The following is a 15,854-nucleotide window of genomic DNA, read 5'->3' as shown; positions in this document are numbered from 1 at the left end:
CGTGAGATTGTCGAGATGTGCACTCCAACCTATGAGGGTTGCATCGATAATGAGAAGAAATATTGGGGTGAGGGCTGTGTGAATGGCATCCCGATGCAAATGTTTGCTGGGGCTTTCCACCAGTCCAGGGAGAGTTTGCCCCTGAAAGGCATCAAGAGAGGTTTGTCTAATCTGTTTTTGTTCGACCTGTAAATTGAGCTAAACCAAGTCTTCAGGCATCTCATGTGAAGTCTGGCATGACATATTACAAATGTGCCAGCTGCCATGTGCCCCACAAGCTGGTGGCAATGTCTGGCCAACGTTTGAGGGCTGGTTTGCACTGTCTCTATAAGCGCTGACAGGCTGTGAAATCTGTGCTGTGGAAGGAGCGCTCTGACTTGCAGTGAGTCAATATCAGCCCCTATAAACTCCAAGCATTGTACCTGAGTTACAAGGTTGATTTTTGGACGTTGATTTGCAGGCCCAGTTTTGTGAAAACATCCATAGTTCCATGGGTGGCTCGCAGAGCTTCTTCGAAGGAGCAGGCCCTGAGGAGACAGTCATCTAAGTATGGGTAGATCATGATCCCCTGGGTACATAGGTGGGCTGTTACTATGGATTGGACCTTGGAGAATACTTTGGGGGCAGACGAGAGGCCAAAACTGAGTACTCTGTACTGCTAATGGTTCTGACCCAAAGGAAACTGGAAGAATCGTATGTGGAAATACGCATCCTGGGGGTCGAGGTCTGTTCCAGAGATGAAATAATTGCTGCTATGTGACCATCTTGAATTTGTTCGGTGCTCTAAGATCCAGTGTGGGTCTCCAACTTCCCTTTGTCTTGGGGATCAGAAACTATTAAAACCCTTTGCCTTGGAGATGCAGTGGTACAGGTTCTATGGCTCCTAGGCGGAGAAGGTGATCTATCTCCTGTCATAACAGTCTCTCGTGAGAAGGGTCACTGGAGAGGGACAGGAAAGGTGGGGAGGGAGGTGAAGTGCTTATTAGTCTCAAGGCAGAGCACAGGGGTTGGGGCAGAGCGCATGTGCGAGCCAAACGGACACTGCTACCAAAGATCTCCGATCAGAAATGCAGGGACACACATAAACCTACAGTGGAGCACCCGTAGGGACACTACTTGAAGAAGGCGTAATTATTATGGCTGCTCCAGGCTGTGGTACACCAAACTTCTTAGGTACTCAGTAGCATGCCAAGTGTCCCACAACTCATAGGCAACTGCTGAAGTTGTTTCAGCTGGTAGGCCCTGAAGGCGCTTGCCCTGGTCAAGCCCAATAATCATGCAGACACAGTAAAAGGCTGTTTTACTAGGGTTGGCGGGAAACAGAAAGGTGGCAAATACCACCAGTTACATTTCAAAGCAAAGTAAAACATAGGGAAATTATCCAATATAGGGTTTAGGCTTCTCAAGCCTACTGCCTGGGGTGCCTTCTGCACTCCAGGCCTTTAGAATCATAGAAGATTAGGGTTGGAAGAGACCTCAGGAGGTCATCTAGTCCAACCCCCTGCTCAAAGCAGGACCAACCCCAACTAAACTCATCCCGACCAGGGCTTTGCAAAGCAGGGCCTTAAAATCCAATAAGGCTGAAGATTCCACCACCTCCCTAGGTAATCCATTCCACTGCTCCATCACCCTCCTAGTGAAAAAGTGTTTCCTAATATCCAACCCAGACCTCCCTTTATTAAAGATAAATAGGTAAAATTTCAAATTTGAACAGAGAAGGGCTACTAGGATGATAACAGGAATGGAGAACCTCCCTCACAAGACATAACTTAAAGAGCTTGGCTTGTTTAGCATAACCAAACGAAGGTTGAGGGGAGATATGACTGCTCTCTATAAATACATCAGAGGGATAAACTCCAGGGAATGAGCAGAGTTCTTTAAGTTAAAGGCTAATGTTAGCACAAGAACAAATAGATATAAACTGGCCAGCAACAAGTTTAGGCATGAAGGTTTCTAATCACCAGAGGAGTGAAGTTCTGGAACAGACTTCTGAGGGGAACAGTGGGTGGGAGGGGAGAAAACATAACTTGGTTCAAGACTGAGCTTGATAAATTTGTGGAGGGGATGGTAATGATGGGATTGCCTACAATGGGTATAGGCAAATATCTCCACGAGTGGGTGATGAGAAACTATATGAGGAGGGCTCTGAGTTATTACAGAGAATTCTTTCCTATGTGATCTGGCTGGAGAGTTTTGCTCACATAGTTGGTATCTAACTGATCGCCATATTTGGGGCTAGGAAGGAATTTTCCCCCCATATCAGATTGGCAGACACCCTGGGTTTTGTGGCTGTCCTCTGCAGTGTAGGGTACAGGTCACTTGCTAGTTTGAACTAGAATAAATGGTGGATTCTCTGTACCTTGAAGTCCTTAAATCAAGAATTGAGATCTTCAGTAACTCAGCCAGCAGGTTATGGCCCTAATGCAGGCGTGTAGATGAGGTTCTGTGGCCTGTCATATGCAGGTCAGACTAGATGCTCATGATGGTCCCTTCTGGACTTAAAGGCTATGAATTAGTGGGGGATCCTGAGCAGAGAACCCCGGATAGGACAATGCCCACTGCTCTTCAGAGGAGTCGAAGGAGCCAGTGGAGGCTGACCAGAAGAGCGCTACCTGGGGATGTGAGGCAATGAATGATCAGACACAGGACCACAGTTGCAGAGCGACACCATGTTGAGCATCATCCTCCTTGTCTGCTGGATGGCCACCTCCCCCTGCTATTGGTCAGGCCAGGAGCGTGACTTCTATGGGTAACCTACAGGATCACAGGTCAGTGGGTTGACGGGAATTGCAGTTTTCTGCTTAGCCAATTCATCACAAGTGCAAGTTATAGGTTGATTTTCATTTTGCCAGCTTGTATGTGTTAATGAGCAGCTGAAATGGCCCTATGTAAAAAGTATCATACACGAGGGGTAGCCATGTTAGTGTGTATCCACAAAAACAATGACTCCGGTGGCACCTTAAAGACTAACAGATTTATTTGGGCATAAGCTTTCGTGGGTAAAAAAAACACTTCCTCAGATGCATGGAGTGAAAATTACAGATACAGGCATAAATATATATTGGCACATGAAGAGTGCCAATATATTCATGTGCCAATATATATTTATGCCTGTATCTGTATTTTTCACTCCATGCAGCTGAAGAAGTGGGTTTTTTACCCATGAAACCTTAGGCCCAAATAAATCTGTTAGTCTTTAAGGTGCCACCAGACTCCTCATTGTTCCTATATAAAAAGAAAACACTGTGTTTCAAAAGTTGAAAGCAAACTATTGTGTGCCTGAAACATTAGCAAACATATGGCAAAATAATTCACACATCCAGGTTAACCTCCTTATACTTAGTCACTGCTCTCTGGGCTGTATTCTCAACATCTGTAGTTTGACAGGCAAAGGGAAGAACAGCAGTTTCAATCCTTGATAAAAGTTTCTGTTACATGCAGTGTTAACATGTCTGTCGGACAAATATACCTACATCTGCGGATAAAATAAGAGGTGTACTTCCCACGGGAAGGAGCCCAGTACAATAGGATAGTGAGAGCACAACACAGGAACTAATCTTCAATTGTGCCTTGAATTAGCTTTATGTGGAAAGATTTACGGAGGACTATTTCAATTAATAAACTTGATGACTTAGTCTGGGTTTTCAGGTCCAAAGATTTTAGATATGTGCTAGATGCCTATCTGAATAAAGCTAATTTGCTTACCTTTTTGTGTATGGGCTTTAATTGGGACCCAGGGGTCCTCATTTAGATTTAATAACAAGCAGTCCTTCACGTAAACCTACATGTTTTATCTTGATTTAATAACCATAAGTTTAATTGGTATTCAGATGTAGTTTAATTGAGTAAAGTACAGTATTTTGCTTACGTGTATTTTAATGAATATTGAAATTACGACTTTTGAACTATTGCTAGCATATGTTTCCTGAGGGAATGTGAATCCGTGTTTGACCTTTTGAAAGAAATTAGTGGCAGAATCTGAGTCTTGGTGGTTATAAGTAAAGGTTATCATGAATGTCATCTGTATATTACAATTAAATGGCTTAGATTAGTTCTCTTTGGTATTAGGTACACTCAGAGATCTACTCCGTATTTTAGGGAATACTCTCAGTGTTCCATAGAGTGTGTTCCATATTTTAGACTCTGACTTTAGAGAATCTGCTTTCCCAGGATTTAGCATGAGAACCACTTTCTAAAAGCTGAGAAGCACTGTAAGAGGTTTTTTGAAAGCCTTTCTTAGCTGAAAATATTAATAACTACTGGAAGTTCGGTGCCTAAATACCTTTGTGGAGCTGGGCCCAGGAGACTAATGTCAATACTAATGTTGCCAAGCGGTTTCCATTAGGTTAGTAGATCAGGCACCTACCAGGCAGGTAGGAGGAAAAAAGTCATCCTTTCAAAAAGTTTAGTCCCTTGGTATCCTCATAACCACCCCATGTTCACCCCCACCCCCATCACTATTCCTTGAATTTGGGTAACATTGGGTGTGCTATGGGAGGCTTTAGAACTTTGAACTCCTGAAAAATTTGACGACCGCAGACTAGATGACCTACGACCTGATCTTGCCTCATTGACGCCAATGACAAAACACCTATTGACCTCAGTGGGAGCAAAATCTAGCCCATGTCAGAGCTTTCTCTATTTCTAATTTCTATGGTTCAGTTCAACAAAGCAAACTCTGTTCCTTCTCCTATGCATGTTCTCGACTCTTTCTCAATATTGAAACACAATGTGAAGAGCAGTAATAAAGAACCAGTAAATACTCAAAGCCTGGATATCAACCAAAATTCTGTATTTGACATATTTTTCAGAGGAAAATGGGCACATTTGCCATGAAAACATGGCAGCTGGATTATACCTGTCACAACCAGCCATCCCAAATTCATAGTTTGTAGAAGGTATATCCTTCAAGGATTGGCTGCTTGATGTTCTGAATTGCTAATATTTGCTCTGTGACTTCTCTATTAGCAGACATGCAGCTTTGTGAATATAATTTTTCCAATTTATTTTTAAGGTGCTGACACCAGTGATGTGTGTTACATACCAGTGCTTCACCTTTGCAGGAAGAATACTGTTTCTTTGTACATGAGATAACTTTCATTTTGCCAAGACATCCCATTTCACCAGACCAATTATTTTTAAGTATTCAGTTCTTTGTCTAATAATCTTGAAACCCAAATTCTTTCAACTGAACAGTAAAGGCTTCTTTGGCTTAGAATTCGGAATACCTAGTACAATAGGCTTTTGCTGTGTAATTAGTTCAATTATATCTGCACTGCAATAACTTTATTTGAGCACTATGTCTATAAATAAGGTGTTTTCCTAAAACTCCATTTCCAACAGCAAATCTGCCAGCTACAAGTGAATTTCAGAAAAACTCTGAATTTCTCTGGTTCCCAAAGTTAATTTGTCTTCAAAGTCTAAATGTTCCTTTTCTACTAATTTTATGGCCAAATATTAGCTGTTTTGGAATTTCCATTTGCCAGAAAAGTCTTTGCAAGAAAATACAGGCTCTAATTTGCATTTTAAACACTTAAGGCAGATTTTGAAGGAATGTCAATAACCAGGTAAATTATAAATGTTCTGTATCCTAGCATATTTGATCAGGATTGTCAATAAACAAAGTTATATTTCCTAGACTAAGAGACCACAATACTAATTTCTGCATTTTCATTAACTGCTGCATTGAAGTCCCTAAGAGAATACACACAAATTGGACATCTGTTGAGTTAGCATTGCAGCACTGTAACTGAGGACGTGTGCATTCCCTAAGAGAGCAAGAAAAATATTAAGGGCATTTGTATGATGCTATTTTATCATAGGATTTTGAATGTATATTAAGTCAACTGAAAGACTACTGCGTGTTCTTTCTAAATGAAGCTAGATGCAACATTTTTCAAAAAAATGGTTAGTTTTCAAAAAGGACATCAGTCACAAAATGAACATAGATATTGTACATTGTCAGCTGAATAAAAATATAACTGCTTGGCCTGGTGTAGAATATTTATAAAAGCATTGTTACATACATAAGTACAAGGACAATCTGATAAAGTTAGACAGTGTATCCATTATGTAACAATGTACGGTCAGAGTTTCATGCCATCCTTGTACACTGTGCAGCTGTTGTTCCGTTTCAGACAAGCTGAGGGACACTATGCATTCGTGAAGGGCAAATATTCTCCCTAAATCCAATTAACATTACTTTAGCTCACTGTAGACCAGGAATAACCCCCCTTTTAGGAAACGGTTCTAGTTTTGGATGGTTGTGTTGAAAAGGAGGAAGCATGATTCCTTTCTTGAACGAGGATGCCTGAAAATAAGGGTTTAATTCTGCAACCCTTGCTCGAATGGGTAGTTCTGTCTCATGCACCTCGTTCCAGTGAAGTCAATGGAGATGCTTAAGTGAATAAGGGCTACTTGTGTGAGCAAGGGCTGCAGGGTTGGATTGTAGAATTGTGAACAGTCTCTATATAAGGTAATGCTATAGTTACAAGATGCAGAATTAATTTGGCAAAATCCTGATGCCCTTACTCAGCGTTTGCCCTCAAACACTGGAGTTTGCCTGAGTAAGGGCTTAGTACAAACCAAATAAAGGCCTCAGCGCTTCACCCACAGTGCATCTGGTATACAGTACCTACTAAGACTGGGGGTTCATGTAGCAATTTTCACTAACTGAATATTGTCAAATTGGTTGTTTGACATTGAACTAAACACAGATGGGCAGCTAACGTACATTTGTGTCCAGTGGGAGTAGGGTTGCCAAATGTCTGGTTGGAAGTGCAGTGGGGCTAAGTCTTGCTTCCTGCCTGCCCTGGCTCTGTGTGGCTCCTGGAAGCAGATGGCATGTCCAGCTCTAAGGTGCAGGGGTGGCCACAGGGACTCCACTCACTGTCCCCACCCTGAGCACCAGCTCCGCAGCTCCCATTGGTTGGGAACTGCGGCCAATGGGAGCTGCAGGAGCGTCACCTGCGGACGTGGGCAGTGCGAGGTGTCTCCTGGTACCTCCACCTAGGAGCCGGACAAGGCGGCCGCTTCCAAGAGCCGCCTGAGGTAAGCGCTGCTGGGAGCTTGCACCCTGAATGCCCTCCTGCACCCAACCCCTGCCCCAGGTCAGAACCCCTCCTGGACCCAAACTCCCTCCCAGAGCCCACACCCCTCACCCCCTCGCACACTCCAACCCCCTGCCCCAGCCCTGTGCCCCCTCCCGCACCCTAACTCCCTCACAGAGCCTGCACTCCGCACACCCTTCTGCACCCCAACCCCTTGGCCAAGCCCTGAGCCGCCTCCTGGACCCTGAACCCCTCAGTTCTGGCCCCACCCTGGAGTCTGCACCACCAGCTGGAACCCTCACCCCCTCCCGCACCCTAACTCCCTCTCAGAGCCCACAATCCTCATCTCTGACCACACCCCAACCTCCTGACCCAGCCCTGAGCCCCCTCCCACACCCAAATTCCCTTCCCGAGCCCACACCCCAACCCCCTGCCTCAGCCTGGAGCCCCCTTCCGCACCCGGAACCCCTCATTTCAGGACCACATCCTGGAGCCCACACCCCCAGCTAGAGCCCTCACCCCCTCCTGTACCCCAACCCCCTTACCCAGCCCGGTGAAAGTGAGTGAGGTTGGGGGAGAGCAAGGATGGAGGGAGGAGGGATGGAGTGAGCAGGGGCGGGGCCTCAGAAGGGACGGTTGGTTTTGTGCGATTAGAAAGTGGGTAACTCTAAATGGGGGAGCGGGGAGCAAAGGTTTAATGAGCTTTCCCTCTTTGCCGTCCCCAGGAACAAATCAGGCACAGCTATGGCCTCCAGAGCATGCTCACTTCTAGGACCCCCGGGGGCTCCAGGCAACCCAAAGAGGGTCAGGGAACTATTTGGGAGACAGTGGGCCCATGGCTCTGCTGGCCCGCCGCAGTGAGGAGAATGTGCTGGATCATTCCAACAGAGCATGTCACACCTTCCCTCATGGCCCAAGGACCCCTGAAGCTCCTCATGGGAACCACTCCTAAAGGCACTATTTGAGATCACACCATCCTCTCTGGCCCAAACAGTCAAAAATATCTTGTGTTAGTGACCTCAAGTTAATCTGTGCACCTCCTAATGATGCTCCCAAAAATCACTCAGAATTGCTTCTTTCAAAAGCAGTATTTATTTTTCATCAAGAAAAAAAAATTATATATTGAATGCGGTAGAAAAGCCTTTCTATAAAAGCTGCATTTAACTGATAACAATATATATATAAATTGCACTTGAGAAAGTACGTTCTAGCCTAGAAGATTACACAAAATAAAAAAGTAGTGAGTTGCTTGAAATTATGGCTCTATTTACGGTTCCTTTGAAAATTATATTTATATTTTGGGTTTCAAATTCCTTGAACCAAAAAAATAAAAAAAATTCTAGCTGTTTTCTTTTTTGAAGAGAGGTGATTCTTAAGTTAAAAATAATACATAAACAATGGAGAAGCTATTACAAATGTAGAAGCTATTACAAAGTACAACGAAAGAAAAAATAAAGGAGAGAGAAACATGCTTCTTTGCATTTTCTGGCAATAAATAAAAAGCTAGGGTGTTTCTGCTGTTTGACTCTATCATGGATTATTGCAGCTTGGACCATGGTTTATTAGAAGCTTTGTTTTGTTCAGTCACACTATGCATTATTCTCCTCACCGCTTCAACACAAAGCACAAATTTGAATCCTATTTATTCTGCATTGGCCTGTGGCATGGAAACCATCATCTTCATAGCAAAGGATGACAACTGGTAGCCATTTGATCACTGGTTCCCAATCAGTGCTAAGTGTAATAGGAGGGTTTTTTTTTTTCCACTTAAGCCCCAGTTCAGCAAAGTACTTAAACAAATGCCTAACTTTAAACTAGTAAGTTGTCCCACTGACATCTCACACAAGATTCCTTCTTACTCAAATGAAAAGCTTCTGTGCTGAGCCCTGGCGTACCATTATTGCCTGCATCTAATTGAATTCTGCAGTCTCTGGTTGGCACAGCTGAGAACTTAGTCAGATAAACTGGCAGAGCTGCCCCAAAGGGTTAGGAATCAATAAGACAAAGCAAAAAGTAATATGAAACCATGTGCTCATAAAACAAATCCACAAACGGAAGACCAGGCCTGTTCCTGCCACAGGTCAGTCAGGAATGCCCAGTAAGGAGAGTGGTTGTACTTGTGTCAAACGCAGATTTTTCCAAAATAAGTAAGATTAGCCACTCTTGTTATTAAGCTAGAGACAGAAAAAGAATGAAATTACCTTTGAACAACCCTGAAAAAACTAACATATCTGGCAATCTTTGGTCTCAATGCTGTTCTTTAAAATGAATTGCTTTGAAAAATGATGAATCACTTCCCATTTCAGTCTTCAAGCTCCTTTTAAAATAGACTTTTGGGAGCTAGAGAGGAAAAATTAATATAAATATATTTTTAAAATATCCAAACAAAAACATCTCAAATGTAGAGAAAGTAATACTCACAATATTTATAGGGTAGATTTCTGGAAAGAGTTGATAAAGTTATAAAAACAAAGATCAGGTAATGGAGTTTACTTGAAGGAATTAATTCAGAGCATGAGGGCATTTTTTTAACTATAGCTCTGATTACTAAAACCCAATAATTTTAAAAGTTCTCAATATTATGTGATTGCATGTGCCAATTTCAGCTAATGTAGGAAATACTATTGTAAGACTACTTCTCTCTTTCTGACAGACAGGAACACAGAGGCAACACACATAAAACAGAACAAATGCAGCTTTAGTATACTATTAAATAGCGATCCATGGTCATTAAATGTTCCACCCCATTTTCTCTATTACATTCACAATCAAAAGTTCAGTTGTCTTCCAGATTTATACCTAACATACATTTACACTGGACAACTTTCAGAGCAATATCTCAGAGTATTTAAAGCTAGTTTGGACAGCATTTTTTTCCCTTTTTTAGTCAGAGCCTGTTCATATTTTAATAGACATTAGAAGCTATGCTGTAGCTTTTAAGGTGCTTATTTTATCAAGAGGTGAATAATTCTTTTTGCAAAAATTAATGAATGCTGACAATTTTTCAAAAGACAGATGTGGCGTAATGAATTAATATGCCTCAGCAAAATGCAGTCCAAGAGATATTCAGTGCCAAGAGTTTGATCATGGCAATATATACTACTAAAGTCAAACAACTAAGATTATTATATATACTGGCAAGGTTATAGTATTCCTTATTTTAAAAAATACAAACAAAACAACAGTGATATTTGATCTGTTCTCTAAAAGCTAGAACACTGAAGTTTTGTTTCCAACTTGAATATACATGCAAGAAGAGTGAGTATTTTCATCAACCAAGATGTTCTGGTTTGACTGTCTACCTAGAAACACAGTGAAGATGAAAATGTCCAAGGGCCCGATCCCGAGAAATTATACACAACTAGGTGGCAGGACTTCAATGGGAAATGGGAGCACTCAGGTTCATATCCCTGTGCAAAGCACCAGTTGATTTCAGTGTGTTGCTTGAATACAGACTGGACAATTTGACTTCACACTAGATTTATTTCATGTTTTCTATTTGCCGTGTGTGTGTGTGTTTCAAGGGGATGTTCCACCTAGGAGCTGGATTAAACTGGATTAACTGTTATGTATGAATACTGGATTGAATTCAGTCCTCATTTACATTCATGTAGCCCTACTGACTTCCATGGAGTTGAGCAGGTATAAATGAGGGCAGAATTTGGATGTGGATGTGCCAGATTGAGAGAGAGACAGGTATATAAGGTTAGCTCAAATATCTCAGTGGAACTTTTCACTGCCAGCAAGGGGATTTAGCTACACAGCTTTGATTACATTTCAGTGGGAACTGTGTGGTTAAGTCCCATAGTCAACTTTGAAAATCTCAACCGTCCCAATATATTGCTAAACTTAATTCTATATTCTTGACTGCTAATAAACAAATCTATGATATACCTTTTTAACTGCCATGGCACTAATCAATATAGCTATGCTGAAACACAGCATTCATTTTTGCTCATCGCAATGCAGGCTACTAGCAAAATTTACTTATCAGTGGAAGAATGTTCTCTGACGGCTCCTGCTTAAAATAAAAGGTCCTTTGAGCTGCAAATAGTGTACTTTGTTCTGTTTTTATCGGGGTGGTCTTGAACTGCAGACACAATCGCAGCGCTCATGATGCTCTAGTTGAATATCCACTAGGGCCATGTTGTTCTTGGTTCGGCCCTTCCTCCTGGGATGGCCTGACTCAGGGATGAATTTCAGCACCTGGAAAGACAAAAGTTGTCAGAATGCTTCCAGTGACTTTAGAATGAGCGAATCTATTCCTCTGGATGCAGAAGTATAGAGAACCTCCCATAGTGTTTCATTAGATGGTACCGCCTCACGGAGCTCTGCCTCTCTCCCCACTTCTGTGGGGTCATGCAGTTAGAGCAGAAGCTTCCAGAGTGTATCAAGCATCCAAGAGCAGCAGGGACTGCGGGGAGCAGAAGCAAGGCAGGGAAAGTATCAGAGGGGTAGCCGTGTTAGTCTGAATCTGTAAAAAGCAACAGAGGGTCCTGTGGCATCTTTGAGACTAACAGAAGTATTGGGAGCATAAGCTTTCGTGGGTAAGAACCTCACTTCTTCTCCATTCCATACGGCTAAATGCAGTGCCTTGCATGGTGTCAAGTATCAGAGGGGTAGCCGTGTTAGTCTGAATCTGTAAAAAGCAACAGAAGGTCTTACCCACGAAAGCTTATGCTCCCAATACTTCTGTTAGTCTCAAAGGTGCCACAGGACCCTCTGTTGCTTAAGGCAGGGAAAAACACTTCAGAACCCATGGACACTAAGGACGCCAGGAGACTCAATTCTAAAAGTTGAACTCGGGACATTATTTTCTGTCTGACAATTGGTTGCTAGCTCTGAACGGCTGCTTCCCCATTTGCTATGCAGTCATACTGTCTCTCATGCTCCTCTCTAGTCTCCCTCTATCTTCTTAGGAATTCCTCTGCCTGACTTTCCTTTTTCCATTTCCTTCTTCCCCCACCCCACTTCTAGCTTACCTCTACCCCATTTGCTGGGTTTGAACTGCTTTCAAATACCACCGACCCCTCTGTAAACAATACATCATAATGGAAGTTTTACTGGGCCATGGTGCCATTTGAAACATTCAAGAACGGAACCCAGTAGGCGGGTGGAGATTATTTCAGAGCTGAAAATGGATTGCAGCTTCAAAGATACTTTTTGAAACACACTTTTAAAATCAAATACAGCTGCTGGTGCTGAACCCATGATAAAAATTCTCTATTTAAAGAAGCCTTTCATCAAAACCCGACCATTTCAAGTGATTGACACTTGCAAGATCACAGCTAGGTAGATTTACTTTTTCATTTTAGAGCAAATGGAAGTGCATGCAGCAGGATGAGACCAGAGATCTGGGCACTATTTAAGCTAACAGACCTCCTGGCAGCTTGGGGATTTTCCCTCTGTTTTGTATTAAGAAACATGAGCACAGTATATGCGCTTTGCTGATAAGAGGAGAAAAATGAATTGGCAGACACTTTCCCAGACAAGACAGGAAAGCAGTGTTTGAACAAAATGGAAATTGGGCTGCTTTACTAGCTGATCACAGAGCTGACGTTTCAAGCTTTCAGTCTAGCTTCCATCAAATAGTCTTAGGTTCAGGTAAATACAGGAAAACTGAAAAGAATAAAGTAGTAAGGCCAATTCTGGTGACCACAGTTGTTGAAAGAAAACCCTTTACTCTGGAAAAAAAGCAGCTTTTTAGGGTTTAGCTGGTCTCTTCTTTAAAGGTGAGGCACTATTGAATTAATTAGAATAGTTCAAGGAAGGTAACTCCATGATACCACCTGCTTCTTGTTTTTGTGACATCAGTAGTATTTTTAATGTCATGAACTTAAGGATATAAAAAAGGAGTAGAATATTCCAAAAGTGTTTGTTTTTGGACTGGTGAAAAAAGTAATAAACTCATGGTTTTCATGTCAATATTGATCTCTACTAAGCAAAGCAAGGCAGCTCAGCTTTTCAGGTTATTTTCTCACAAAGCATGTGTAACGACAGCCATGCCCGCTTCATCACATAAAAACAATGAATTATATCATGGCCATATAACCAGTACACTAATAAAACAGAATCAAATAGAAAACTTAACCACTGAGCTGGATTTTGTGTTTATTGGCGATATAAAAAAGGCTATTATAGCCTTGTAACCTTTTTCATACAAATGGCTATGTAGCAGCACAGTAACATGCTAAACAATGTATTTATTTATTTATGTATTTTTGCTTTGTAGATGTATTCAAATGGCTCAAAGATTTCAAGGTCAGGTGACTCTCTGGCAACTGCATAGTTTTTCTCGGGGGGGGAAAAAGAATGTTTGCCTGTTCTACCCTGCCAAAGGATCTTGCTCACTGAGCTTAGGTGGAATTAAGAACATTTGAAGAAAAACAGAAAATTAATGAGAAGCAGGAGAAAAAAGTCATTTAGAAGGGGAAAAAAGATCACCTGTCTAGGCAGTAGCTTCTGAGGCAATGACTTCTGAAGTGGCCAAAAGCTCACCTGCTGGAAAAGGATTTAGGGGTCATAGTGGATAAGCAAGAGTTCCTGCAGGGCTGTGGCAAAAAGGGCTAATGTGATTCTTTGATATATAAACAGGGAGTAATGAGTAGAAGTAGGGAGGTGATTATGTCACTGTATAGGGTATTGCTTAGACCAATATTGGAACAGTGCATACATTCCTGATGGCTGCATTTTTTAAAGATGTTGAAAAACTGGAAAGGATGCAGAAAAAAATGCTTCGAAGGTGGGAGAAAATGCCTTGCAAAGACAGAATTAAAGAACTCAATCTGTTTAGTTTATGAAAAAGATTGAGAGGTTACATGCTTACAGTGTATAAATACCTTCATAAGGAGAAAATCCCAGGTACTAAAGCACTCTTTAATCTAGCAGAGAAATGCATAAACAAGAACGAATGGCTGGAAGCTGAAGGCAATTCATTAAAAATCAGACACAATTTTTTAAAAGTGGGGATAATTAAACATTGGAACAAATGACCAAGGGAAGGATCCACTACCAAGGGTAGATTTCCATCTCTTGATGGCTTCAAATCAAGACTGGATGCCTTTCTGAAAACTGTTTTAGCCAGACATGGGTTATTGGGCTAGGTATAGGGGGAAATGGGGGAATTTAAAGGTCTCTGATATACAGAAGGCCAGACTAGACAATATAATGGTCCCTTCTGTATTTAAATTCTATGAATCTATGGAAGCAATTCATAGCAATCATTTGCCACCAATAATAGGAGAAGTGGAAGCTGTAGTCTAAAACAGGACTCCAGCATCTACTCCAGTGTGTAATCTAGCACTCGAGCCCTACTTGCACTACAGTTTCTCCCTTTGTTACTACTGGTGAAAGTATAGTGGAGGTGAGTTTTGATTATGGATTTCTTAGTGTAGACAAGATAGTAGGGAAGAGCAATTCCTTCCACTGTGGGAATCGTTGGGTGAAATTCTATGGCCTGTGCTATTTAAGAGATCAGACTAGAGGACCATAGTGGTCTCTTCTGGACTTAAAATCTATGAATGTCCTCTGAGGATAAACATAAATGTAGCCATATCCAATATCCAGCTAATATCTCATAGTTAAGCATGGGTGGCGCATGACTCCCACATTTGGGGAGGCTGTGCCTGAGCGCCTGAAGCTCTCTAGAAGTGGGGTGTGCCACCGGTCCAAGGCCCCGACCCCTGCTCTGCCTCAAGACCTGACCCTGCATGGCCACCACCCCTGCTCGCCTCCCCCCCATGTGCCTCTCATGCCTCTTCACCTGCTGCCCATGTGTCTCTCCACCCCCTTCCCCAGTGGGGCCCCCCGTCCACCACCTGCACCTCTCTGCCTTCACAGAGGGCAGAGAGGGCACAAACGGCAGGTGGGGGAAGCAGCAGAGAAGAGTGAGTGGTGGGCGGGAGGGGCTGAGGGGGAAAGAGGGTGGAGAGGCCTGAGAGGCGGGCGGGGAAAGCAGCAGAGAAGTATGAGCGGCGGGTAGGGGGTGGGCCCCACAGGGGAAGCAGTGGAGAAACACGAGAGCCAGGCAGGGTCACCTCACTCCCTAGGTGTCAGAGCCTGAGAGATAACACCTACACAGCTATTTTTAGCATGGTAGCATGAGCCCCACAAGCCCAAATCTGACAACCCTGGGAGGTTGGCTGCTGCAGGCTGTGTAGACATAGCCTAAGCATTCAATTGGTGGGCTCATAAGAATGGGGGAAAAAAAACAATATTCAGGTCCCTAACAGGGAGATGTTTAGATACAGGAAGGACTGGCTTATGACACCTTTCAGGCATTTCACAGTAGTGGGATGGGTGAACACAGAGCAGTTCTCCACCGGACGATGGAAGCCATAAATAGCTGTCAAATGTACGCTTAGGGAATGGACAGACAGGCCCAATATCTTTAATGAGAGAATTAGAGGGATTCCTGATTCCTCAGGAGACAAGTCATGCTGCTGACACCACAGGGAGAACCGCTTCCACTTGGTGGCACAGCACTTCCTTGTAGAGGGTCTTCTGCTACTGTTAAGGATGCTGACTGTCCATCCAAAAAACATGCCGCCAGATGGAGGGAAGCTGTACTGAGGTGGATGGCCCTGCGACAGTCTGTGTTCTATTCTGAGACAGTAGTTGTGGGAACAGCTGAAGGTGAATGCCTGGGGGAGAGGCCAACTGTAGGAAGGTGGTGAACCCGAATTGTCTCTGCCCTAGAGAGCTATCAGGATCACTTCTGCCTCATCCAGCTTGATCTTCCCAAGGATGAGACGTAGCAAGGGTATGGAAGGGAAGGTGTATCTCAGCAGGTCTGACCATTGCACC

General features: G+C 43.0%; 1 protein-coding gene across 3 annotated transcripts in view; it reads right to left on the bottom strand.

Annotated features, from left to right (window-relative positions):
• Positions 1–8,115: 8,115 nt before the first annotated feature.
• Positions 8,116–15,854, bottom strand: part of PDGFD (platelet derived growth factor D) — a 182,753-nt gene continuing 175,014 nt past the window's right edge. For all 3 annotated transcript variants that reach the window (XM_034758871.1, XM_034758870.1, XM_034758869.1), the window contains one exon: positions 8,116–11,255. In XM_034758871.1, the coding sequence (XP_034614762.1) occupies positions 11,121–11,255 (135 nt within the window). In that variant the 3' untranslated portion in view covers positions 8,116–11,120. The remainder of the gene's footprint in view (positions 11,256–15,854) is intronic.

This window comes from Trachemys scripta, chromosome 1 (assembly GCF_013100865.1).
Source record: "Trachemys scripta elegans isolate TJP31775 chromosome 1, CAS_Tse_1.0, whole genome shotgun sequence".
Lineage (NCBI taxonomy): Eukaryota > Metazoa > Chordata > Testudines > Emydidae > Trachemys > Trachemys scripta.
This window is presented reverse-complemented; position numbering and strand designations above follow the sequence as displayed.